The sequence below is a fragment of the Aethalodelphis obliquidens genome, unplaced genomic scaffold, assembly GCF_003676395.1.
Source record: "Aethalodelphis obliquidens isolate GAN/ISIS:26980383/991018 unplaced genomic scaffold, ASM367639v1 scaffold74, whole genome shotgun sequence".
Classification (NCBI taxonomy): Eukaryota; Metazoa; Chordata; class Mammalia; order Artiodactyla; family Delphinidae; genus Aethalodelphis; species Aethalodelphis obliquidens.
Window position 1 is genome coordinate 4,658,330 of NW_020838018.1, and position 24,777 is coordinate 4,683,106.

General features: G+C 37.5%; 1 protein-coding gene across 2 annotated transcripts in view; it reads left to right on the forward strand.

Annotated features, from left to right (window-relative positions):
* The first annotated feature begins 22,032 nt into the window (after positions 1-22,032).
* The window catches only part of LOC113612254 (contactin-associated protein-like 3), a 141,185-nt gene continuing 138,440 nt past the window's right edge, over positions 22,033-24,777 (forward strand). For both annotated transcript variants that reach the window (XM_027091982.1, XM_027091983.1), the window contains exon 1: positions 22,033-22,173. In XM_027091982.1, coding sequence (XP_026947783.1) covers positions 22,048-22,173 — 126 coding nt within the window. In that variant the 5' untranslated portion in view covers positions 22,033-22,047. The remainder of the gene's footprint in view (positions 22,174-24,777) is intronic.

A 24,777-nucleotide genomic window follows, 5' to 3' on the forward strand; every position in this document is an offset into this window, starting at 1 on the left:
CACCATTTTATTCTGTTTTTCACAGGTTTAACTTTTAGTTTTCACATGTAAGTGACATCATACAGTACTTGTTTTTCTCTATCTGACTTATTCTCTTATCATAATGTTGTAGCAAGTGGGAGGATCTCTTCCTTTCTCATGGCTGAGTAACATTCCACGGTGTATGTATACCACATATTTTTTTACCCATTCGTCCACTGATGGTCTTTTGGGTTGTTTCCATATCTTGGCTATTGTGAGTAATGCCGTGATAAACATGGGAGTGCATATATCTTGTCAAAATCCTATTTTCATTTTCTTTGGATGTATACCCAGAAGTGGAATTCCTGGAGTATATGATAGATCTGCTTTTAATTTTTTGAGGAACTTCCATCTTGCTTTCTATAGTTGTTAGACTAATTTACATTCCCACCAATAGTGTGTAAGGGTTCCTTTTTCACCACATCCTCACCAGCATCTGTTGGTCCTTGTCTTCTTGATGATAGCCATTCTAACAGGTGTGAGGTAATGTTTCACTGTGATTTTGATTTGCAGTCCCCTAATGATTAGTGATGTTGAGCATCTTTTCATGTGTCTCTTGGCCATTTTGATGTCCTTTTCTGAGAAATGACTATTTACTCCTTCTTCCCATCTTTTAACCAGATTGTTTGTTTTTTGTTATTGAGTTGACTGAGTTCCTTATATATTTTGGATATTAATCACTTATTCGATAAATGGTTTGCAAAAATTTTCTCCCATTCTGTAGGGTGTCTTTTCATTATGTTAATTAATTTATTCTTTTGATGTGCAGAAGCTCTTGAGTTTGATGTAGTCCCATGTTTCGATTATTTTCTTTTATTGTTTGTTATTTTGGCATCATGCCCACCAAATTATTGCTAAGACCAATATCAATAGACTTCTCCCCTAACATTTTCTTTTAGGATTTTTATGGCATCAGGTCTTATGTTTAAGTCTTTGACCCATTTTGAGTTAATTGTTGTGAGTGGTGTGAGATAGGGATCTACTTTCATTGTTCTGCATGTTTCTCCAATTTTTCCAGCACCATTTATTGAAGAGGCTGTCCTTTCTCCACCGGGTATTCTTGGCTTCCTTGTTGAATACTAGTTGACCGTATATGCCAGGGTTTAATTCTGGGCTCTCTATTCTGTTCCGTTGGTCAATATGTCTTTTTTTCCCCCAAGTACAATACTGTTTTTCTACTATGGCTTTGTGGTATAGCTTGAAATCCAGAAGTGTGGTATCTCTGGCTTTGCTCTTTTCTCTCAAGATTGCTTTGGCTGTTTGAGGTCTTTTGTGGTTCCACACACATTTTAGTATTGTTTCTTCTATTTCTGTGAAGAATGCCTTTGGTATTTTGGTGAGGACTATGTTCAATTTGTTGATGGCTTTAGAACTATTGATATTTTAACAATATTAACTCTTTGGATGCTTGAACATTGGTTTGTGTCTTCAGTTTCTTTGATTTTGTTTGTGTCTTTCCATTTGTTTGTGTCCTTGATTTCTTTCAGCAGTTTTGCAGTTCTAATTGTACAGATCTTTCACTTCCTTGGTTAAATTTATTCCTAAGTATTTTATTGTTTTTGATGCTATTGTGAAAGGGATGGTTTTCTTTATTTCTTTCTCAGATGCTTTATTATTAGTGTAGAGGAATCAAATTGAGTTCTGTATGTTGACTTTGTATCCTGCCAATTTACTGAAATCGTTGGTTAATTTCAATAGTTTTTTGGCTGATTCTTTGGGATTTTCTATATGTTCAATCATATCATCAGCAAATAATGACAGTTTTACTTCTTCATTTCTGATTTGGATATATTTTATTTCTTTGTCTTGCATAATTGCTCTAGCTAGGACTTCCAGTACTATATTGAATAAGACTAGTGAGACTGGGCATCCTTGCCTTGTTCCTGGTCTCAGAAGAAACACTTTCCATTTCTCTCCATCAGGTATAATGTTACCCTTGTGTTTGTTATACATGGCCTTTATGTTGAAGTATGTTCCTTCTATACCCAGTCTGTTAAGGGTTTTTATTATGAAAGGATGTTGTTTTATGTCAAATGCTTTTTCTTTCTCTATTGAAAAAATCATTTTATTTTTATTTTTTATTTTATTGATGTGATGTGTTGGATTTATTGATTTGCATATGTTGACCCATCCTTTCATCCTAGGAATAAATTCCACTTGGTCATCGTATATATTTCTATTAATGTGTTCTTGAATTTGGTTTGCTAATATTTTGTTGAGAATTTTTGCACCTATGTTCATCAGGGATATTGGTCTGTAGTTTTCTTTTCTTGTGGTATCCTTATCTGGCTTTGCTATCAAGGTAATGCTAGCCTCATAGAACAAGTTTGGAAGTGTTTTCTCCCCCTCAATATTTTGGAAGAGTTTGAGGAGGATTGGTATTACTTCTTTAAATGTTTGATAGAATTATTCAGGGGAGTTATCTGGTCCTGGAGTTTTCTGTGTTGGGAATTTTTAAATTACTGATACAGTGTCTTTACTCATTATCGGTCTGTTCCTACTTTCTATTTCTTCCTGATTCAGTCATGGTAGGTTTGTGTTTCTAGAAATGTATCCATTTAATTTAGGTTGTATTGGCATGTAATTGTTCATAGTAGTGTCTTATGATTCTATGTATTTCTGTAGTATCAGTTGTAATGTCTTCTTTTTTCATTTCTAATTTTATTTATTTGACTCTTCTTTTTTTTCCTTAGTCTAACTAAAGGTTTGTCAATGTTGTTTATCTTTTTGAAGAAACATTTTGTAGTTTCCTTGATCCTTTCTATTGTTTTTCTGGTTTCTATTTCATTTATTTGCATTCTGATACTTACTGTTTCCTTAGTTCTGCTAACTTTGGGCTTAATTTTTTCTTCTTTTTCTAGTTCCTTGAGGTATAAAGTTAGGCTGTTTACTTGAGATTTTTCTAACATCTTAATGTGTTTATTACTATAAATTTTCCACTCAGATCTGCTTTTGCTGCATGCCATGATATTTGATATGTTGTGTTTTCATTTTCATTTGTTTTGAGATATTTTTTATTTCCTTTTTGATTTCTTCTTTGACACAACGGTTGTTTAGGCGTGTGTTTACTTTCCACATGTTTGTAGATCTTCTCATCTCCCTCTTGTTGTGGACTTCTAGTTTCATGCCAATTGTGGTCACAGAAGATAGCTGATATGACTTCAGTCTTCTTAAGTTTGCTAAGATTTGTTTTGTGACCTATCATATGATCCAGCCTGAATGTTCTATGTGCACTTGAGAAGAATGTGTGTTCTGCTACTGTTGGATGGAATATTCTATATGTGTCTATTAAATCTATTTGTTCTAAGGTGTGGTTCAAGTCCAACGTTTCTTTGTTGATTTTCTGTCAAGACAATCTATCCATTGCTGATAGTGGGGTATTGAAGTTCCTACAATTACTGCATTGTTGTCTATTTGTTCCTTAATATCTATTATTACATACTTATATATTTCAGTGATCAGGTTTTGGGAACGTACATATTTATTATTGTTATATCTTCTTCATGTAGTGACCCCTTTACTGACCTTCTTTGTCTCTTCTTACCTTTTTTGGCTTGAAGTGTGTTTTATCTGATACAAGGATGGCTATATCCACCGTCTTTTCATTTCTATTTGCTTGGAATATCATCTTCCATCCTTTCACTTTGAGCCTATGTGCCTGTAGAGCTGAAATGAGTCTTCTGTAGAGAGCATAGAGCTGGACCTTGGTTTTTCAGCCATCCACCCACTATGTGCCTTTTGATCGGTGAGTTCAATCTGTTTACATTTAGGGGTGATTATTGATATGTAAGAATTTACTAGTGCCATTTTATCTTTTGCCTTCTGCTTATTTTGTCTCTCTGTTGTTCCTTTTTTCTTCTCTTTCTGTTTGCCTTTATAAGTTGGTGGTTTTCCACGGTGATTTGGTCACTCTCTCCTTTTTTATGTTTATGTTTCCGCTCTAGATTTTTGCTTGTTGTTACCATGAAGTTTACATAAAACATCTTACAGGTAAAATAGCCCCTTTCCTGCTGTTGCCAGTTTATCTTCATTCACCTATAAAGGTTTCATCTGCTTACTTACTCTTCCCCTTTCATATTTTTAATGTTAGAAATTATCTCTATGCTGTGATTTCATTACCTAGTTGTAGTATCTATAGCTATTTTTAACGCTCTTTTCCTTTAACCATTATATTATAGTTAAGAATTTAATATACTGTTTTAAAAAAGATTTACAGTATTCTAATTATGAGTATTTATCATCTTAATCAGAGTTTTGTGTACTTTTGTCTTTTTGTTTCAGCTTGAAGAGCTCCTTTCAACATTTCTCATAAGGCAAGCCTAGTGGTGGTAAACTCCCTCAGCTTTAGTTTGTCTGGGAAAGGTTTTAATTCTCCTTTATATCTGAAGGATAACTGCCACATAGAGTATTCTTAGATGGAAATTTTTATCTTTCAATATTTTGAATATGTCATTCCACTATCTGTCTCCTGACCTGAAAATTTTCTGCTGAGAAATCTACTGTAGCCTAATGGGGGTACCTTTGTAGGTTGCTGTCTTTCCCCCCCACCCCCGGCTGCCTTTAAAATTGCTTCTTTATAATTGAATTTTGACAGCTTCATTAAAATGTGTTTTAGAGCTCTTTTTGTGATGAGATAACAAGATACTCTGTTAGCTTCGTGGATCTGTATATTCATCCCATCCCCAGGTTTGGGAATTTCTCAGCTATTATTTCTTTAAATAAACTCTGTCCCCTTCCCACTCTCTTCTCCTTCTGGGATGCCCATTATTCTTATGTTTCCCTTTCCAATAGAATCAGATAGGCTTCACTTTTTAAAAATCTTAGTTCACTCTCTTCTTCCACCTGAATTATTTCTATATTTCTGTCCTTGAGCTTGCTAATTCTCTCTTCTACCTGATCTGCTCTATTTCAAGTGCATTGTAATGCATTCTTTATCTCATTTATTGAGTTCTTCAGCTCCAGAAATCTCTGATTCTTTTTTAGAATTTTAATCTCTTTGGTAAAGTATTCCTTCTGCTTGTTATTTTCATTCCTAATATCATTGCATTGTCTTTATGAGTTTTCTATTGAATTTCTTCATAACAGCTATTTAAAACTCTTTATCAGTTAGATCACAATATTCCATACCTTTGGGTTTAGTTGCTGGAAAATTGTCTTTTTTTTTTTTTTTTTGCCATACCGTATTACCATGATTCCCTAAATAAAAAATGGAACACCATTTTTATTTAGGTAAGACTTTGTTTACTTTGATCCTAAGAATGCAACAGGTTGGTAGTTAGGAGCCTTCCTTTACAGAAGGTGGCGCTATGGCACAAGTTTTTGGTTTCTCTTACCAGCGTTAACTAGCGGCTTCTAAGATTGGGAACCCACACAGTTAAGACAAAACAAAAAAAAACAACAACAAAAAAACAACGCGTGGTGGCAGAATGTGGGCACGGGGGGAGGTGCATGTACTTAGCACTTGGGGCTTTGTGGGTGTCCATGGCCTGGTAGAGGTATCCTCAAGTTGGGATGGGGGCGGAGTCCCAGGGGTCCTTGGGTGGTTGGTCCCCTTGCCTCCAAGGGCAGGCAGCAGAAGACATTTTACTTCAGTTCTCTTTGTCTATCTACTTACCTTTCCTTTCCCTCTGCCCATTCACTGCAGTATCTCCTCAGAGAGAGAAACTGGTCCCGCCAGCTGTAACACATGCGGCTGGACAGACTTCCAGTCACTGCCTTCATCCTCCACCTCCTCTGCCAGAAAGGTTGTGCGGGCTTGCTGCCAGAACAGCAGCCGCTGTCTATGCTGTCACAGCCTCCTGCCACCAGCTCTGCAGCCACTTCCCTCAGTCTCTGCTACCTACTCCGTGGTCCAGTCCACCCACTTTGGATGCACAGGTGGATGGATCTGTTGGATGTCGGTGTATGCTGTGGATAGATGCTTTTTTTTTTTTTTTTTTCTGGTTATGGACGTCCTAATAGTTGTAAATCAAAGGAGAGAGAGAAAAAAAGGAACGATTCACACTATCATGATACTGACATCACCCCAAAACTACATATTTCATTGCTCTGTGACTATTTCAACAATTTGAGTAAGTTGTGTGGAATATTAGATTTTGCCCCTTAGATGTATATTTCAGATTTATATACAAGCAAGGAAGTTTTCCAGTTAATGAGCTATGGATAGTGAAAATCTTTTTAAACTAAATATTTAAAGTAATATCAATACTAATATGAGTCAACAGCTGAGTTTCCCAAGTGCATCTTTCTGGGCACTAGCGTGATAGGGCTTCAGATTTTTGAAAGTATGTCTTTTACACTGCCCAACTCTCCAATCCTGGTTTAATAACCACAGAACATAATACAGATACCAGGGCTGCAATTTAGTGCATACTCCTGGTGGCCACGTTGAGGGTCTCTCCTGGCACAGCTGAGGTTTTCATCCACTGCAGAGATCTCTCAGCTCCTGTCCCGAGTGCTGTACATTTCCTTCTCTGAAGAACAGAATGTGTCTTCCTTAAGTACACAAATAAATCCTCTCACTAAATCAGAATTTCAGGGGCAGGGATGGGGAACTGCCCCTTGGGTATCAGTGTCTGAAAAACTGCTGTGTCTATTTCTCCCCTGAATTTCATCGCACAAAATTATACAATCTTGATAAATCTAGAGATGTTACTTCTAACACAGACATGTTCTAATCTTTCCATTTGTGAATTATTTTTGAAAAATATCTGAGTGTGTTGGATTGCTGAATTTTACTGGCATGCCCTGTTTAAGCAGGAATGAGAATGCCTTCTGAAATGAATACTTCGTTGGCAGTCCCTTCCTATTAGTGAGAACCCCTCTTCTCTCTATATATTTTCCTGGGTCCCACTATCACATACCTACCCCACACCCAGCCTGGAAATTAGACTGCATGATTTTTCTGTTAGGATGAAACTTGGCTGTTTCAATGTTTTAAGCTCAATATATTTCAGGGTTGAAATATAACTTAGATATGGAGATTTAAGAAAGTTGCTCTTGGACTTGTGATCAATTTAATTCAGGAAACATTTATCAAATGTTTACCATGTGCCAGGCACTGTGATAGAAGCTGAAGAAATAAAGATAAATAGTGGTTCTTTAAAAAAAAAAACCAGTGCTGTTCCTATATGAGAAGCAGTATGATTCATTAAACTGGCACAAGTTATAATTTTAGAAACACTCCCATCACTGGGAATCTGTTCCTTTTGCTGAATATAATTTTTCAGCAGTCATGAGGGAATAATAATTGGGCTAATTAAAATTGACCTTTAAAACAGGTCTAAATCCTTGTCTGCTTAGGGTGCTGAAGGAGGACAATCCATGAAAAACTACAACCATTCTCCCTCCAGATATTTGATTCCTCTGAAGGCTGGTAGAGTCCCACATCCTTGCACAATTTTAAAACCATGAAGGGATAGAACTAAGTTTTATAAATGGGCTCCTGGATGTATAACTGGGGGAAAAGAAACCTGAGAGTTTCTCTTCTTTCTCAGTAAGTTATTTAAATCATAGCATTTATTTTTAAGTGAATACTCAGGGTAGTTGATAAAGAGAAAGCCACCCTGCCCTTTTTAAAAAATAAACTTTATTTTTTGAGCAGTTTTAGGTTTATGTAAAATTGAGCAGAAAGTACAGAGATTTTCCCATATACCCCCTTCCCTCACACATGCTTAGCCTCCTCCATTACCAGCATCCTTCTCCAGAGTGGTGTTGATAACTTTTTTTATTTTACAATTGATGACCCTGCGCTGACACATGATAGTCACCCCAAGTCCATAGTTTATGGTTCACTCTTGGTGTCGTACATTCTGTGGGTTTGGACAAATGTATAATGACATGTATCCAGCATTATATTATTATACAGAATAGTTTCACTGCTCTTAAAATCCCTTGTGTTCCTCTTATTCATTCCTCTCTCCCATCTAAACACTGGCAACCACTGATCATTTTACTGGCTTCACAATTCTGTTTTATCTAGAATATCATATAGCTAGAATCATATGGTATGTAGCCTTTTAAGACTGGCTTCTTTCACTTAGTAATATGCATTTAAGTTTCTTCTGTGTCTTTTCGTGGCTTGATGGATCATTTCTTTTTATTACTAATGTTCCACTGTATGGATGTACCACAGTTTGTTTACCCATTCCCTACTAAAGGATGTCTTGGTTGCTTCCAAGCGTTGGAGTTTAATGACTAAAGCTGCTATAAACATTTTTGTGCATGTTTTTGTGTAGACATAAGTTTTCAATCTCTTTGGGTAAATACCAAGGAACAGATTTTGGATTGCATGTAGGAATATGTTTAGTTTTGTAAGAACCGGCCAGTCTTCCAAAAAGGCTGCACCATTTTGCATTCCCACCAGCAATGGGAGTTCCTGTTGCTCTCCATCCTCGCCAGCATTTGGTGTCATTAGTGTTCCAGATTCTGACCATTTTCATAGGAGTGTAGTGGTATCTCATTGTTGTTTTAATGTGCATTTCTCTGAAGACATATGATGTGGAGCATCTTTTCATATACTTCTTTCTCATCTGTATATCTTCTTTGGTGAAGTGTCTGTTAAAGTCAGCTTTGGACCATATTTTAATTGGAGTTGTTTGTTTTCTTATTGGTAAGTTTGGATTCTTTGCATATTTTGGATAAAAGTCATTTGTCCGATGTGTATTTTACAAATATTTTCTCCCATCCTATGGCTTGTGTTTTCATTTGCTTGACTGCCTTTTGCAGGGCAGACATTTTTAATTTTAATAAAGTACATCTTATCAATTCTTTTCTTCATGGATCGTGGCTTTGTATCTACAAAGTCTTTGCAGAACACAAGTTCATCTAGATTTTTTCCTATGTTATCTTCAAGGAGTTTTATAGTTTTGTGCTTTACAGTTAGATCTGTGAACCATTTTGAATTAATTTTTGTGAAGGGTGAAAAGTCTGTGTCTAGATTCATGTTTTTGCTTATGGAAGTCCATTTGTTCCATTACCATTTATTGAAAAGACTATCTTTGCTCTATTGTATTGCCTTCACTACTTTGTCAAAGGTCAATTGATTATATTTGTATAGGTCTACTTCAGGGCTCTCTGTTCTGTTTCACTGATCTATTTGTCAGTTCTTTTGCCAACACACTGTCTTAATTACTGTACCTTTATGGTAAGTCTTGAAATCAGGTAGTGTCATTCCTACCACTCTGTTCTTCTTCAATATTGTTTTGGTTATTCTGGGTCTTTTGCTTCACCACATAAACTTTAGAATCAGTTTGTTGATATCCACAAAATAACTTGCCTGAATTTTGATTGAGATTGCCTTGAATCTATAGATCAAATTGGGAAAAACTGAAATCTTGACAATATTGAGTATTGTCCATGAACACGGAGTATCTCTCCATTTATTTAGTTCTTCCTCGATTAATTCCTCAGAGTTTTGTAGTTTTCCTCATATAGATCTCATGCATATTTTGTTAGATTTATACCTAAGTATTTTATATTTTTTAGGTGCTAATGTAAAATAGCATAGTGTTTCAGAGTCCTAATTCCGCTTGATCATTGCTGGTATATAAAAAAACAATTGACTTTTGTATTTTAACCTTGTATCCTGTGACCTTGCTATAACCACTTATTAGTTCCAGGAGTTTTTGCATAGATGATCTTGTCATCCATAACAAAGACATTTCTTTCCTAATCTGTAGCCCTTCTATTTCCTTTTCTTGTCTAATTGCATTAACTAAGACTTCTAGTAGGATGTGGAAAAGGAGTGGTGAGAGGGAAAATCTTTGCCTAGTCTTGACCTTAGTGGGGAAAGTTTCAAGTTTCTCACCATTAAGTGTGGTGTTAGCTGTAAATTTTTGGTAGATATTCTTTATCAATTTGAGAAAGTTCAACTCTATTCCTAGTTTACCAAGAGTTTTTACCATGGATGGGTGTTGGATTTTGTCAGATGCTTTTCTTCATCTATTGATAGTACCATGTGATTTTTCTTTGTTAGCTTGTGGATGTGATGGATTACATAAACTGATTTTTGAATGTTGAACCAGCCCTGAATACCTGGAACAAATTCCACTTGTTTCAGTATGTAATTCTTCTCTATTTATTTTAAATCTATTTGTTAAAAATTTTATTTTATTTTACCTTATTTTTTTTTGGCCACACCATGTGGCTTGTGGGATACTAGTTCCCTCACCAGGGATTGAACCCGGGCCCCCTGCAGTGGAAGCATGGAGTCCTAACCACTGGACTGCCAGGGAATTCCCTGTAATTCTTATACATTGTTGGATTTGATTGCTAATATTTTGTTGAGGATTTTGCATCTGTGTTCATGAGAAATATTGGTCTGTAGGTTTCTTTTCTTGTAATATCTGTGACTGGTTTTGGTATTATGCTAATATTAGCCTCATAGAATAAGTTAAAAAGTATTCCTCTGCTTCTATCTTCTAAAAGGGATTATGGAGACATGGCTTGATTTCTTCCTTAAATGTTTGGCAGAATTCACCAGGGAAGCCCTCTGGACTTTGTGCCTTCTGTTTTGGAAGGTTATTATTATATTATTAAAAGAATTATTTGAATTATTCTTTCAAATTTTTTAATAGATATTTGTCTTTCTCTGTCTGACTTATTTCACTTAGTATGATAATCTCTAGGTCCATCCATGTTGCTGCAAATGGCATTATTTCATTCTTTTTAATGGCTGAGTAATATCCCATTGTATATATATACCACATCTTCTTTATCCATTCATCTGTCCTCAACAAAATACTAGCAATCCAAATCCAACAATACATTAAAAGGATCATACACTATGATCAAGTGGGATTTATCCTAGGGATGCAAGGGTTTTTCAGTATCTGCAAATCAATGGCTGTGATTCACCACATCAACAAGTTAAAGAATAAAAACCATATGATCATCTCAATAGATGCAGAAAAAGCTTTTGACAAAATTCAACACCTATTTATGATTAAAGACTCTCCAGAAAGGGGCATAGAGGGAACATATTTCAAAATAATATAGGCCATATACAACTAAACTACAGCTAACATCATACTCAACAGTGAAAATCTAAAAGCATGTCCTCTAAGATCAGGAGCAAGACAAGGATGTCCACTCTCACCACTTTTATTCAACATAGTTTTGGAAGTCCTAGCTATGGCAAACAGAGAAGAAAAAGAAAAGGAATCTAAATTGGAAAAGAAAGAAGTAAAACTGTCACTGTTTGCAGATGATATGATATTAGACATAGAAAATTCTAAAGATGCTACCAGAAAACTACTAGAGCTCATCAATGAATTCAGTTAAGTGGCATTTTCTTTACTGAGGAATTTTTAGCCTAGTTTAGACCATAATGCATATTGGAAAGATGCCATTTATATACAGTTGTGTATAAACTGGATTTGAACGTTCTGAAGAAACTAAGAGCACGCATCACGAATGAGCTGTAGTAATCCAAAGAGGTTTGTCTGGGACTGTTTTTTATTTATGGAGGGGGCAGATTTAAGTAGTTTTAGGAGGAGGTCAAGGGCTTGGAAAACCCTCAGATAGTGTCACTTAGATTGAGAGGATTAAGGCAACTATGTTTTCCCCAGCTATGGGAAGTTCCAAATTTCTAAGATTTTACCTGGAGAAAAAAAATATATAATTTTTAAAAACAGAAGCTGAAATATTGTTTAATAATTTCAGTATAAAGCTGTTCTGTTGGCAGGACAAACAATAGGCTATTGATTAAAATGATGTTACAATAGGTACAGCTGCTGAGACAATGTTTGATTATTTAATACATAAGAATTTATTATAGAAGCATGCACACAAGGATGTTCTGAGCACTCTGATCTGAATCATACATAAATCATTATGGTGGTCAGAAAGAAAAAGACAAATACCGTATGCTAACACATATATATGGAATTTAAGAAAAAAAAAATGTCATGAAGAGCCTAGGGGTAAGGCAGGAATAAAGACGCAGACCTACTAGAGAACGGACTTGAGGTTATGGGGAGGGGAAAGGGTGAGCTGTGACAGGGCGAGAGAGAGTCATGGACATATACACACTAACAAACGTAGTAAGGTAGATAGCTAGTGGGAAGCAGCCGCATGGCACAGGGATATTGGCTCCGTGCTTTGTGACAGCCTGGAGGGGTGGGATAGGGAGGGTGGGAGGGAGGGAGAAGCAAGAGGGAAGACATATGGGGACATATGTATATGTATAACTGATTCACTTTGTTATAAAGCAGAAACTAACACACCATTGTAAAGCAATTATACCCCAATAAAGATGTTAAAAAAAATCATTATGGTGTGTTTGTATTTTCTATAAGACACATTACAATGGGTCATCAGTTTCCCTTTAGAGTTCCTAAGCTTTTCTGAGCTTCTCAGTACATTTGAGCTTCTGAGTACATTTGAACTTTTGAAGGAATGAGTGCATTTCAAAACTGAGATTATTTCATAGAATAATTTCTTATTAATGTGAGTGTTATTATGAAGAGAAATAAACTTGCTTTAGCCTATTTAACTGTAATATTATCTATTTTCATTTGTTAATTCTTATAAGGTTATTACTTGTACTCACCTCATTTTCCCCCTAAGTGATAAATAGTTGTACTTTTCAGTTGTTTTGCCATCTCGTTTGTTAAAAACAATTATTTATGAATAATTGTTGTAGCTTTGAAGCATTTCAGGATTCGTCTTTCTTTTTTGGATAGAAATAGTATCTATCAGACTTTTGATAAGAATAATATTAGGTGGAAATCAAATATTTTTTAATGATTCCAGAAAAAGAAAATTAAATTGTGTCCTAACAATTTTGGCTCCAGAAATCGTAGTATAAAATATAGACATTTCAGATTGAAAACAACGGTTAAGGAGATTTTTGGGGGGCATCTGAGACTTCACCTTACTTGAATGTAATTTAGTTAAAAACACAGTGAATGTACAGAAAACACTGTCCAAACACAGAGACGCTCTTTTCCAAGTACCTTATTGGACATGGTCACATTTTTTGATCACGTGCATTCTCAAATTTGACTGTGTGGAAGTGAGTTGGAACAACCAATTAGGGTTGTAAAGAAAATGATCACTTTTAAAATTGTTTCTCAAAGGCAAAGATGACTTCATAAGAGCAAGTACATCTTACTCTTTCTTTTTTTCAAGACTAAGATTCATATGCCTTCTTTTGAGGAAAGAATAAAAAATGAGAATATGGCTTGGAACGTTGAATGCTGCCTTCTATATCTCTCTATAGGGAAAACGTCCTTATAGAATATTTTGAAGAAGCTTATGTGATGACTTGTCTTACCATACTGAAAATAATAAAAGCAAACACTTTAGATCCTCATAGAAACCCTATGAGTTGTGTGATTCCCCTTTGTCCAGTTGTGTGATTCAGTTGTGTGATATCCTCATTGTACAGATGACGTAACTGAGGCTTAGGGAGGGCCAGTGACTTCCCAAGAGTAGGCAGCTTGGTAAATGCCATGCCCACACCCTGTCTGCCTCCAGGATCTACACTTGGTCCTCACTGTTTCCAACCCAGAAAGGAGAGACCCCAATATGGTGAGATGAGAAAGATGTGAGCAGAGGGGACTGAGTGGGGAGCGTCTGGGGAGACTCAGAAAGGAAGCCGTGCTGGGGGGGTGGGGGAGGCTGGGAAAGGAGCAGGCTTCCCAAGCTAAACAGTTGATGGAGATAATCTTCACTTACCCTCAACCAGCTCTGTGACTTTGAGCAGGTTAGTTAGATCCCTGGGACCCCTTTACCTAAAGGGGGAATGATGCAGGCCTGGTCTGCTCAACAGGCTGTCACCCCTGAGAAACTGTCACGTTAACATTCGAGTTAGCACAGCTGACTGTGGATTGTGGATGATCCCAATCTTCTGGAATTTTCTGAATGGCTAATAATGCCCCAGTAATGTCTCAACAGCTTTGTACTTGCAGTGCACACACCACGGGTGCTTGTTTGCTCTTCCTTGTGCCACGGACCCTTCGGACACTTTGCTGAAACCTGACCCCTTCTCACAGCAATGCTTGTAAATGCATAAAATGTATACATAGGGTTACAAAGTAAATAGTTATATTGAAATGCTGATATCAATGTACTAGAAATTGTAACATAATGTCTTCTTAGTTATTAGCACATTAAAAAACAAGATCTAGTGGTGACTTTAATAAATACTGTTATTTTGAAGTAAAGGGGACCATAAACAATATTTCTAGGTATCTGTGACAACGATTGCTATTAAAATATCTGTAACTTATGTTGGTAACAAATGCACGGGCACTGGTGAATATAGTCTGGTTTGTCTACATTTTTGACTGAAGAATATGCTAAATTTTAGCTAGAGGTTAGTGAAAATAAAGATGTAATTTGTTCTATTCATCTCAACGGACCCCCTATATCATATTTGTACCACATGTTAAGAACCCCTGAGCTCTGTGGTTCACTGCTTCAAGATCTGTGAAAAACCCTCCTGAGCTTTGATTGAACTTCTAATGAATCTTTAGATCAAGCTAGGGAAAACCAGTACCTTAAAAGTAGTCTTCCTATTTGCAGTCATTGTAGTCTGAATTTATGTAGTTTTTCTTTAATGTCTTTCAATACAATTTTTATAATAATCTCCATAAATGTCCTGCAAATTCTGTAAGATTCATTCTTAGATACTTTATATGTTTTGTTAGTATTTGCTATTCTATTTAATTTAATTTCTAACTATGGATAAGTTTAGAAATACTATCAGCTTTTGTATAATGAATTGTTAAGCTAGCCAGTGACTTTCAGAATTTCTACCTACATAATCATATCATCTGGAAACGATAACAGTTGGGTTTTTTTCCCCCTATTTTGTGCTTTTAATTTTTAAATTTTCTCTTACATACTGATAGGACTTTCAGTGCAATGTTCAATAGAAACAGTGGTGCCTGTGAAAGTGTTCTTTCTGAGTTTCAAGGAAATACTTTTAATATTTTCCCATTTAGGAGTGATGTGCTGGAACCAATTTTTAGCAGCTAGCAAGAGCCAATCATTAACTTCTCATGAATTTTGCAGGAAAATACAATCATTATTAAAAATTAAATTATATAAACGTAATTAATTAAATCATATTAAACCAAAAGTAATACATTCTGAAAACTCACCACTTCCTACTTTATTTTATGTCATCTTGCTGTTATCAGTGCTCTTGAGGTTATTTACATACCTTGTGTCTGCGTGGTGAAAATACTATATAATGATGTGATGTGTGCATTCTTTTTCCGACTTCATGGTCAGTGACATCACGTTGATAGCTTTGAATTGGCCATGGTACGAGTATTTACACCATAGAAAGTGGCAAATGCTACCAATCAGGGTTTTTAATTTTCCTTAAGAGCCTGTTGTTAAACATTTACTAACACACCTCTGATCAAGACTGATGTTTGCCACAGGCTCGAGCATTTTCCTAGCCTGTTAACTAAAAAGAAAGGAAATTAAGGAAGAAAAGAAGGGAGGGTGGCAGGGAAATAGGAAGGAAAGGAAAGTAAAAGGGAAGGAAGAAGAGAGGAAGAGAAGACAGGAAAGCTTTAATCAGTGTATTAACCCAAACGTGGTGTTTCCCCCCAGATAGCTGTGATGCTCCTCTGGCGTCTGCCTTGCCCCGGGCTTCCTTCAGCAGCTCCTCAGAGCTGTCCAGCAGCCACGGCCCTGGCTTTGCAAGTCTTAATCGCAGAGACGGTGAGTCTGCAACTGTCTTCTTGTCAATCTACCCTGATTCTTTCACAGACAGAATTATTTTCATTTTTAGTTCATATTCCTTCTTATAGCTCAAAAATTAATTATACTGAGTTTAATGAAATTGAAGAAAGCAGCAGGTTTATCATATCAGCTAGTATTCATCTGCTACCTTTCTTCTTGCTTATCATCCATTTTTTGGTTTGTTTTGATATCTTCCTTCCCTATTGATTGCCAGCAAATGGTCATCAATAAGATTTATGAGAAGGGAATTGTCGGAGTCTAGATTATTTCCAGGGTTATCCTCCAAGGAAATCCAGTGGAGCAGGCTTTTCTCCGACACAAAATAATGCCATACTTTGCTGGGGATGAATGCCTACCCCCCAAAAAAATGCACCTTTGTCAGTAGTATTTATATTTTGTGATGCTTAGACCTCATCCTTTTTGCATTCTCATTTTACTACTCTATTTTGTATAGCAGCTCGTCTGGACATATCTCTTTTTATCCAAGGCTTTCACAGTGTGCTTACAAATTGTAATGAATTCAGCTACGTAACATCCCTAAAGAAAATATACGTTTTACGATCAATGGCCTTCTTTTCCAAAGGCTTCTGGCTAAGTGAGCAGTCAAGTATGGATAGATAATTTAGTACTCATGGTTTTATTTGAGCATCTCACCCTTGCATTTCCTGATCCTACACTGAATTTAATTAAAAAGAAAAAGGAGCCGTTGCTTTAAGAAGAGTAATGGTGTGTCCCTGGGAAGTGGTGGGGGCTTTGGAACAGAGTGCCTGGCCTCCTGCCCTTCTGGGCATCCTGGATTCCTCACTGTTCTCTACATATCAGAGGGAGATGCAGCTATTCTGAGTGGCCTCAAGGATAATCTGGAATCATATCTGTTCTGAATAACTCAGGAGGCCTCTGAAAGATGCACAATGATGCTTTTATAGAATTAGACAAGATCTCAGAGCTGCATCTCTCATAAACATGAAGATTTCACAGGAGATGCACAAATAAACTTGGTCATACATTTTATTCAGTCATGAATGAGGTATTTAGTACATGTCTGGATGATTTATAGGCTTGCCGGGCAATTCTTATTTTATTTCTAAGGTGAGAAATTAGCAAAATCATCTTATAGTCTTGTCAATACAGAACTTCAAACAAATAAGAACTGCAAAGCCTGAGATCAACTCAGATCCGAATGCCTCTCTACTGTGTGTTTCTTTAAAACTTGGTCAGGAGTGTCTATGAGAGAAGCAAAACAAAACACACAGTAGCAGTGGATTTTTGTTTATTTTATGCAGAAAGAGCTGCAGCCATGAATGTTAAATGCCAAGGGCATTGAAAGTGGTCACTGGGGACACTGCACGTAGAACTTACGGGAGTCACATGTGAACAGTCACAGTGTGTTTTTTTCCTTTAATATTACTGGCATTTAATTTGAATCACAAATTAACAAGTATACACTTATTTTTATTTAAGTTTTAATTGTCTGTTTACAAAACCATTATAGGGTATGTCTGCATTTAGTACAGGAATCTGTTTTACAATTAGGCAGCTGTGTGTGATTTTTTCATTATGGATGCAGTTTTTGGAAAACTACCTGTTCTGTCCTGCTCAGGCTGCTAGCAGACTGCATAGCAGAAAGGGAATCAGAGGTTACCTAGACAGGTCCAGAGGGAGGATTTCTGCATTTTTTACATCCTGATAGCCAGAAATGGTATATGTAGATAGTTGGAATTGCTCCTTAAGAAATCAGAGCTGGAGCAAATGCTTAAATTTCCCTCAGCAATGTAGGCAGGGTTGTGACAAAAACGTCAATATATACATCCCAGAGATCTCTGAGTGGGATGGTCAGGGAGCATCCCCAGGCCCTGCCGCCCTATGGCCCCTTTTTCCTGGGAACATCTGTCACTCCTGCTTATCTCACCCTGTCCCCACTCACCCAGCCCTGCCTGGAATCTGGAATGAGTTTTCTGTGAATTAAGATGCATTTAAGTGAAGAAAGAAATACACAGAGCTTGATGAGCTCCCATCTGAGACAATGTAATGAAGATCTTGGAGGGAAACTTCCCTTGGTTACCATTTCAATTTAGCCATTTACTTGTTTGACATTTAGATGCCCTGGAGATAGGTGAATCTGTTCACGTCAAATTATCCCACTTGACTTTGCTCCCTTAGGTATCTTTCTGCCCTGGACCTTGTTCCAACTTGAAGAAAGCATGAGCTATTCTCCTTTTCACCTCTGGGTAATTTCCACCTCTGGGTAATTTCCCCCTCTGCACAAAGCTGATACTCATTATGACAGTGCATGCCCCGTGGCCACCAGGAGTAGGGGTCATTTTCATCTTGATCAGTGACCAGAATAATTAGGGCCCTAGCTGAGAGTTTCCTGTTCAGCCTTTCCTCTCCCCAGAGACACAAGTCACTGCCTGTGTCTGAGCCAACCAAAGGTGGGGGAAACAATCACACAGGGATAACTAGAGACAGAAACCTTCCAAGATATCTGCCAGTATATCAGTATAAAAGACAGTCTGGCTATTGATAAGCAAACAATACTGAATAACTGACAAATCACAGGGATATGTTCTTAGAAGGGGTAGAGAATGAAAAGGGAGCTAAGCTTTAATAAAATACCCTCACACGAACCTAAAATGATTGTTTTTTGCTTGTCTGCAAAGCAGAGATTGTAACACCTGTCCCACTTGCCTGGTGCGTGGAGGAGTTGTGACGTAGCACTTAGAGCATCTGGGAGGGTCCTGAACACATCACATGCTTGTGACAAGTTTTGGCTTTCCTCATTTTCTCTCCTTTATCTAGTATAAAGTGGCAGGTAATGGGCCATTCAGTAATGAAAAGACTGCAATGCCCCACGCTCTGGATGTCATCCCTCTTTCACCATGACTGTCTCCCGTCTTGTGATCGTGTTTGGGAGAGAAAGTATTGTGCTAGATGCTCTAACACAGCTTCTTGAATTCTCATTGCAGCCCTAAAGCATACCTATCACATTTTGCTGGGAGGGATGTTTTGTGTTCAGTGTCCCAAGCTGTGGAACCTTGTTCTGTGCAAGTCAGACCCTCTGGACATGTTCTCCTTTGTATAAATTGTGACACTTTATTCAACTAAGGGGCTGAGGCAGGAGACAGGAGGGTGACAATGGAAAAAGACAGTCTGTGATGCGGTCAGGGGAAGAGCTGGGTGGGAGGGTAAGTGCTTTTCTTGTGGGTTCAGCACTGGTGACTCCAAAACAGTAATTGCAAATTCCTGGGCTCTGTTTCAGGGGGTATTGGTTCCCAGGGGGAATTTACTGAAGATTTGCAACATTTAATAATGCAGGCTGATCAGTTTCAGAACCACTGCTCTGCAGCTGCCAGCTGGTGGGGTGGCTGTGCTCAAGCTTACCCACTTTAATGTTGTTTCAGTGTATTTTGTTTTGTTTTCCATTACAGAATAGTGATCTCCCTTACCCCTCAGTAAAATTGTTTGGTGCTCCCTAACAGTCCTCAGGTTATATTTGTGCATTTCCCACTTTTTCCAGTCATTAGAAAAAAGGGCATCTACCCCAGTGGACTGTGTGCATGGGCGAATGCACAGTAACTCACACCATCACCCTACAGGGGTCTGGGGATTACGCCATGGCTGTGTTATCCAGCTGAAATGAATTGTTTTGCAGCACAGGGAATTCTGCAGTTTCATTACTTTATCAGGGTATCTACTTAATCAGATAGCTTAATTTGCATACCAGTAGCACCTTCTCACCACGGGTAAGGAATATGAAATGTTCAAGGTTGATTACCTGCAGATGTTGAAGAGTGGTTGACAGAGATGTGGCTGCATCTGTGGGAGAGGCTGGTCCCAGGGCAACATGCTGGAAGCATGCTGATGTTTTTCACTCTTGCATTTCTGTACATGTGGTACCCGTGTTAATGCTAATTCCTGCTTCAAGAGAAATTAAAGATGACAGAGAAAGATTGTGAAATGCAAAAAGAAAAAGTATCTTCAGTACATTCTTTACAACTTTGATACTAAGAATACAGGACACTTAGCAGTTTCTCAGAGATTTAAACTGATTCATATAAAACTTCAAATGTAGAACCTTTAAGTTAAAATGATCAGCTAAATGCCAACACCTAATTTCTGACTTCTTTTGGCAATTATTATAAAATTACAGGCAGTTGCAGAGTAATGTTACTTGGGACTATTAGTTAACCCTCAGCTAGAACCCAGAAGGACTTATCATTCATCAAACATTAGATGGGACCTTTGCACAAATCAGTAGAAGTAGCAGGGAGGTGTTGGGTGGTGATCAATCTTGTTATTAAAGACAAAGAAAGACTGAAAATTATCACAGGTTGGAAGACACTAAGGAGACAAGGTGACTAAATGCAATGTGGGATCCTGGAACAGAAAAAGGGAGTTAGGGGAAAAACTGGAGACATCAAAATAGTTTGTCGTTTTGTTACCATTGTACCAGTGTTAATAGCTTAGTTTTGATAAAAAATACCATGGTGATGTAAGATATTAACATTAGGACACACTGAGTAAAACTTAGACAGGAATTCCCTATCCCGTCTTTGCAGCTCGTTTGTAAATCTGAAATTATTTCAAAATAAAAAGTTTAAAAATACATTACAGAACCACCAGAGTTGTGGCGTATTTAAGATGTGGATCAAAGGAAAAGACATTGTGCTTGTGATTGAGAGGAAATTTTGGAATAAAGATTGCAGGAAATGAGGAAATCTTAGAAAGAATTTGAGTTTTAAAGAATTTGTACGCTTTAAATTTTGCTAAGGGTTATACATGTAGTGCAGTTAGTGGAGGACATAGTGAAGCAACAGATGTGCCCACTTGCGAGTTTCACCTCCACACCCTGATGTAAGTGCTCCACTTCCATTTTCCTTTGAGCTGTCTTGTAGCCATGTCACACACCGCCTGACATGTACTTGGTCGTAACAGTTTTTGTAAACAGGACATGGATGTTAATAATAGCCCCGAATAAAAAGATAATAAATGTTGTCTAAAGTGTCAGACCTTATTATGAGAGCCTCAAAATAGATGTCAGGACAATGGGGAATAATTTTTTTTTTTTTTTGTGGTACGTGGGCCTCTCACTGTCGTGGCCTCTCCCACTGCGGAGCACAGGCTCTGTTCGCGCAGGCTCAGCGGCCATGGCTCACGGGCCTAGCCTCTAAGCGGCATGTGGGATCTTCCCGGACCGGGGCACGAACCCGCGTCCCCTGCATCGGCAGGCGGACTCTCAACCACTGCACCACCAGGGAAGCCTGGGGAATAATTTTTTTAAAGCTAGCTTTTTTGTGTTAGGCACTGTTTACATGACGCTGTGTTTTCTAGACATGGATAATTAGCAAAATATCAGTTCCAGAATGCATTTCAAACCTATTTCCCAATTTTTATATTGCATAATAATTTAAATTCAGAAAATTTAATATGACATCTAAATCCAAATTCAAAACCCATGTTTCTGTTAAACTAGAAGAACAAAATATATCAATAATACATTCACAGGTATCCCTAATTCTTTGGTTTCTCACAGGCACTGGAGAAAACAAAGCATAGTAATTTCCACTCTGCACCTATTGTCTTGAACACCTGAGAAACTCCTCCTTATTCACTTCCTCTGGGTTCTCTCTCACCCTCCTTGCTGCCTTTTTAGAACTCTCCCTCCCTACACAGAAAGCACTTTCACCTCCACCCCTCCCATATTGCATTTCAAATCGTTCTGTGAAATGTCTGCTTCTCCTATGAGTCTGTAAGCACCTTGAGTGTAGGGCTATGCCATAGACATCTCTGTTATCCCAACATTCAACATTGTACCTCCTCATGCTGGGAATCCAGAATTAAGGTATTCTAGCTTGATTTTCCTTTATGTCCAACAAAGGGCAAGTCATGCATTGAAGCCCATAAAGACACTAGTTCCAAGCACTGATGTAATGGCACGGTGTTTGGTTGTCCACCTATTCCATTAAGCAATTTCACTTAGCCGGACACCCCAATACCAGAGAGTCAGGGGTTATGAACTAAGAAACAAAACAATTAATATAGGCTCCATCCATTTACATTTAGCCTGTGTTTTTATTTTGTGTTTGTGTGTGAGAGTGTGTGTCTGTATAATTATGAAGCATTATATAATGCAGAATTTGAAACTATGATTTTCATAAATCTTATTTATGATCCCATTCTTACAGGTTAATATAGATTTCAAAGATTTCTCTGTCCTTACCGGTTTTCTTATTTTTATTCCCACAAAAAGGGGCTGGTGGCTGGTCTCCCCTTGTGTCAAATAAATACCAGTGGCTGCAGATTGACCTTGGAGAAAGAATGGAGGTCACAGCTGTGGCCACCCAGGGAGGATACGGGAGCTCCGACTGGGTGACCAGCTACCTCCTGATGTTCAGCGATGGCGGGAGGAACTGGAAGCAATATCGACGAGAGGAGAGCATCTGGGTATGTGCTTTATTGAAAAGCAGTCTGTCGGAGTATGAATTATGCCGGTTACTGCATGTTGCTGCCCATCTGTCAGATCAAGTATAGAAACAGAGCCTCCTCAGTTACCTGAAAATGTTTCCACTGAATGTAAGCCACATGTGACATTCCAGAATACACCGTCCATGGCTAATTCATGAAATAAGTAAAACAATTTTATCATGCAGCGAAATATTGAAAATGTCTTCCCATTATTCCTTTAAATAGTGTGAAGTCTAAGGAATAAATAAGTCACATACAACTGATTTTATTTTTGTTTTATAACAAACACAATAGTTTATATTGCCTCAGCATTTTTAAATAAAGCAAGTTCATTTTCTCTATGCCCTCTGATAAAATGAAATTTCTGAAAGACCCTGAACATGTTAAAAAAAAAACGTAATGGAGAGTCTCTCTGTGGAGGACTTGTTGAGGGATGTGTTGAGTTCCTTCTCCAACAGGAACTTGGGCACCATGTGGCCCCTTGTAATTTATGGACAATAGATCCCTAGGATTCTTTGGAATCATAACTATTTTACATCAGGGACATAGTTTCTACTTCTGATTACATATCCATGCTCCTTTTAGAAGAATTAAATTTTGTTTGCTTAACTTTTTGAATATTAAAATATATGTAATTTATTATATATTTAGAATTTCATACCTTTAAATCACAGTCTGCTCTGAATGAGAAGCTCTAAAAGTGGAGTGTTGTAAGGGTCTGCAGCAGGTTTGCAATTGGCTGATGGGGTGTGGCCTGAAGAAGATTCATCAGGTGGAGAAGAGATTACTTTTTTCTTCTTATTAAAAATATAATTTAGAGGGTCGCCAAGAGCCGGGGGAAGGGAGGAATGGCCTGTAAGTGCTTTAATGGAGACAAAGTTTCAGTTTGAGAAGATGAAAAAGTTTTGAGATGGAGGGTGGTGATGTTTGCACAACAATGTGAATGTTAATGTCCAGAACTGTACACTTAAAAGTGGCTAAAATGCTAAACTTTTTGTTATGTATATCTTACCACAATAAAAAATACACAGTGTATCTTCCATTTAATTTAGGCTAAGAATGTTGTATAACTTAAAAATTTTTTTTTCTTAATTCAGGGTAAGAAGAAAATTGTCAGCTAAAAAGCTGTTATGTCTTAGCACATAGCTTATCTATAAAACTAATAGGCAGCAAAATGATAATATTCGTTGGGTAACTGCCCTCATTTGAATTTCCTTAGAACTCTGTAACTTATTATAACTTAATAGATTGTGTTCTACTTAATTTCTTATCCCTGGAGCTTTTATTAGTTAGTCAATAAATGTTGATGCAAATTGAATCAAGAAAAACTAGTTAGTTGTCTAATACTAGATAAAAGAACAAAGTGGGAGGGGATATGTGAGTGCTTTTAGGGCTGGCTGACCTAGGGTTTCCAAACAAGTAGTTGCCATGTGTATGATCAGAAGCAGATATTAATGCTGTGCTCATTCTAAGAACACCAAGTCCAAAGCAGGGTTAAGGTCAATATTGCTTAAGTAAGTTAAAGCTTAGTGAAACATCTACTTACATAGGGAAGTTTTGTTCAAAATTAAATATTATTTTTCAAAATTAGTTAACTAATAGTTAATGCCTACTTATTCTTCATTGTATTAATTAAGGTTCATATTTTCGCCCTGCTCCAATCCCATCTGATTGAGCAACTCTAAAAATTCTTGTTTTTAGTTAATCAGGTTGGAGAGGAATCATATGTAAGCATCACCATCTGCTGATTTCTTTAAAGGTCAGGCACCCTTGGGGAAGTAGGGTCAAGAATATAGTGGCATTATTAATCCTAGATCATGCAGGTGAGGACAGAAGTGGACCCCTCAATCCTATCCATCCTATCACACAGTAAACATGGGTAAAGTGGCCTGACTTACACTCCTGCTGAGTTTGCATCCCTCCCTACGTCCCCAGCACTTCATTATGCCTGGGGCAAGCACGTTGGTAAATGTTCGCTGAATTAAAATGAATGAGTGGAATCTACGTTCTGGTAGGATGCCTTCCTTAGCTCCCTGTTCTGTGCTTCTCTGTAGCCCTTGGTCTCAGCTTAGTGATCCTTGAAGCTCCAGTGCAGGTGTTTCTCCTCTCACATTTTGAGCTCCTTTAGGAAAAGGGCTCATCCTCACGTCTTCCGCGTGCACCACCCTGGGTTAAGTGAATTCATGTCCTAATCTGGGCCCGACTATACAAACGGGCATTGACAGCAGTAAATCACACTAGTTGATGATTCTGACATTATACTCACAGTTTCTTTAAAAAGATTGGGCTGGTTTGTCTGCTTTCCAGACCTCTCACAAAATGTCAGCTGCTCTTAAAAGTCAACCATACACCTTACCAGAGGTTCTACCCCTTCTTCAGGTGGTTGTTTTAGATATGAATTGCTGATGTTAACTTGAGAATGAATTTAAGATTTTAAAAATTTTCCTTGAGATATTATACTCTTCATTAGTGAAAGTAATATGTTTATTCATGATGCCATTTACTTAATTTCCTATCACTGCTTCCACAAATTTTCATGGATTTAGTGACCTAATACAAGACAGAGTTATTATGTCATAGTTC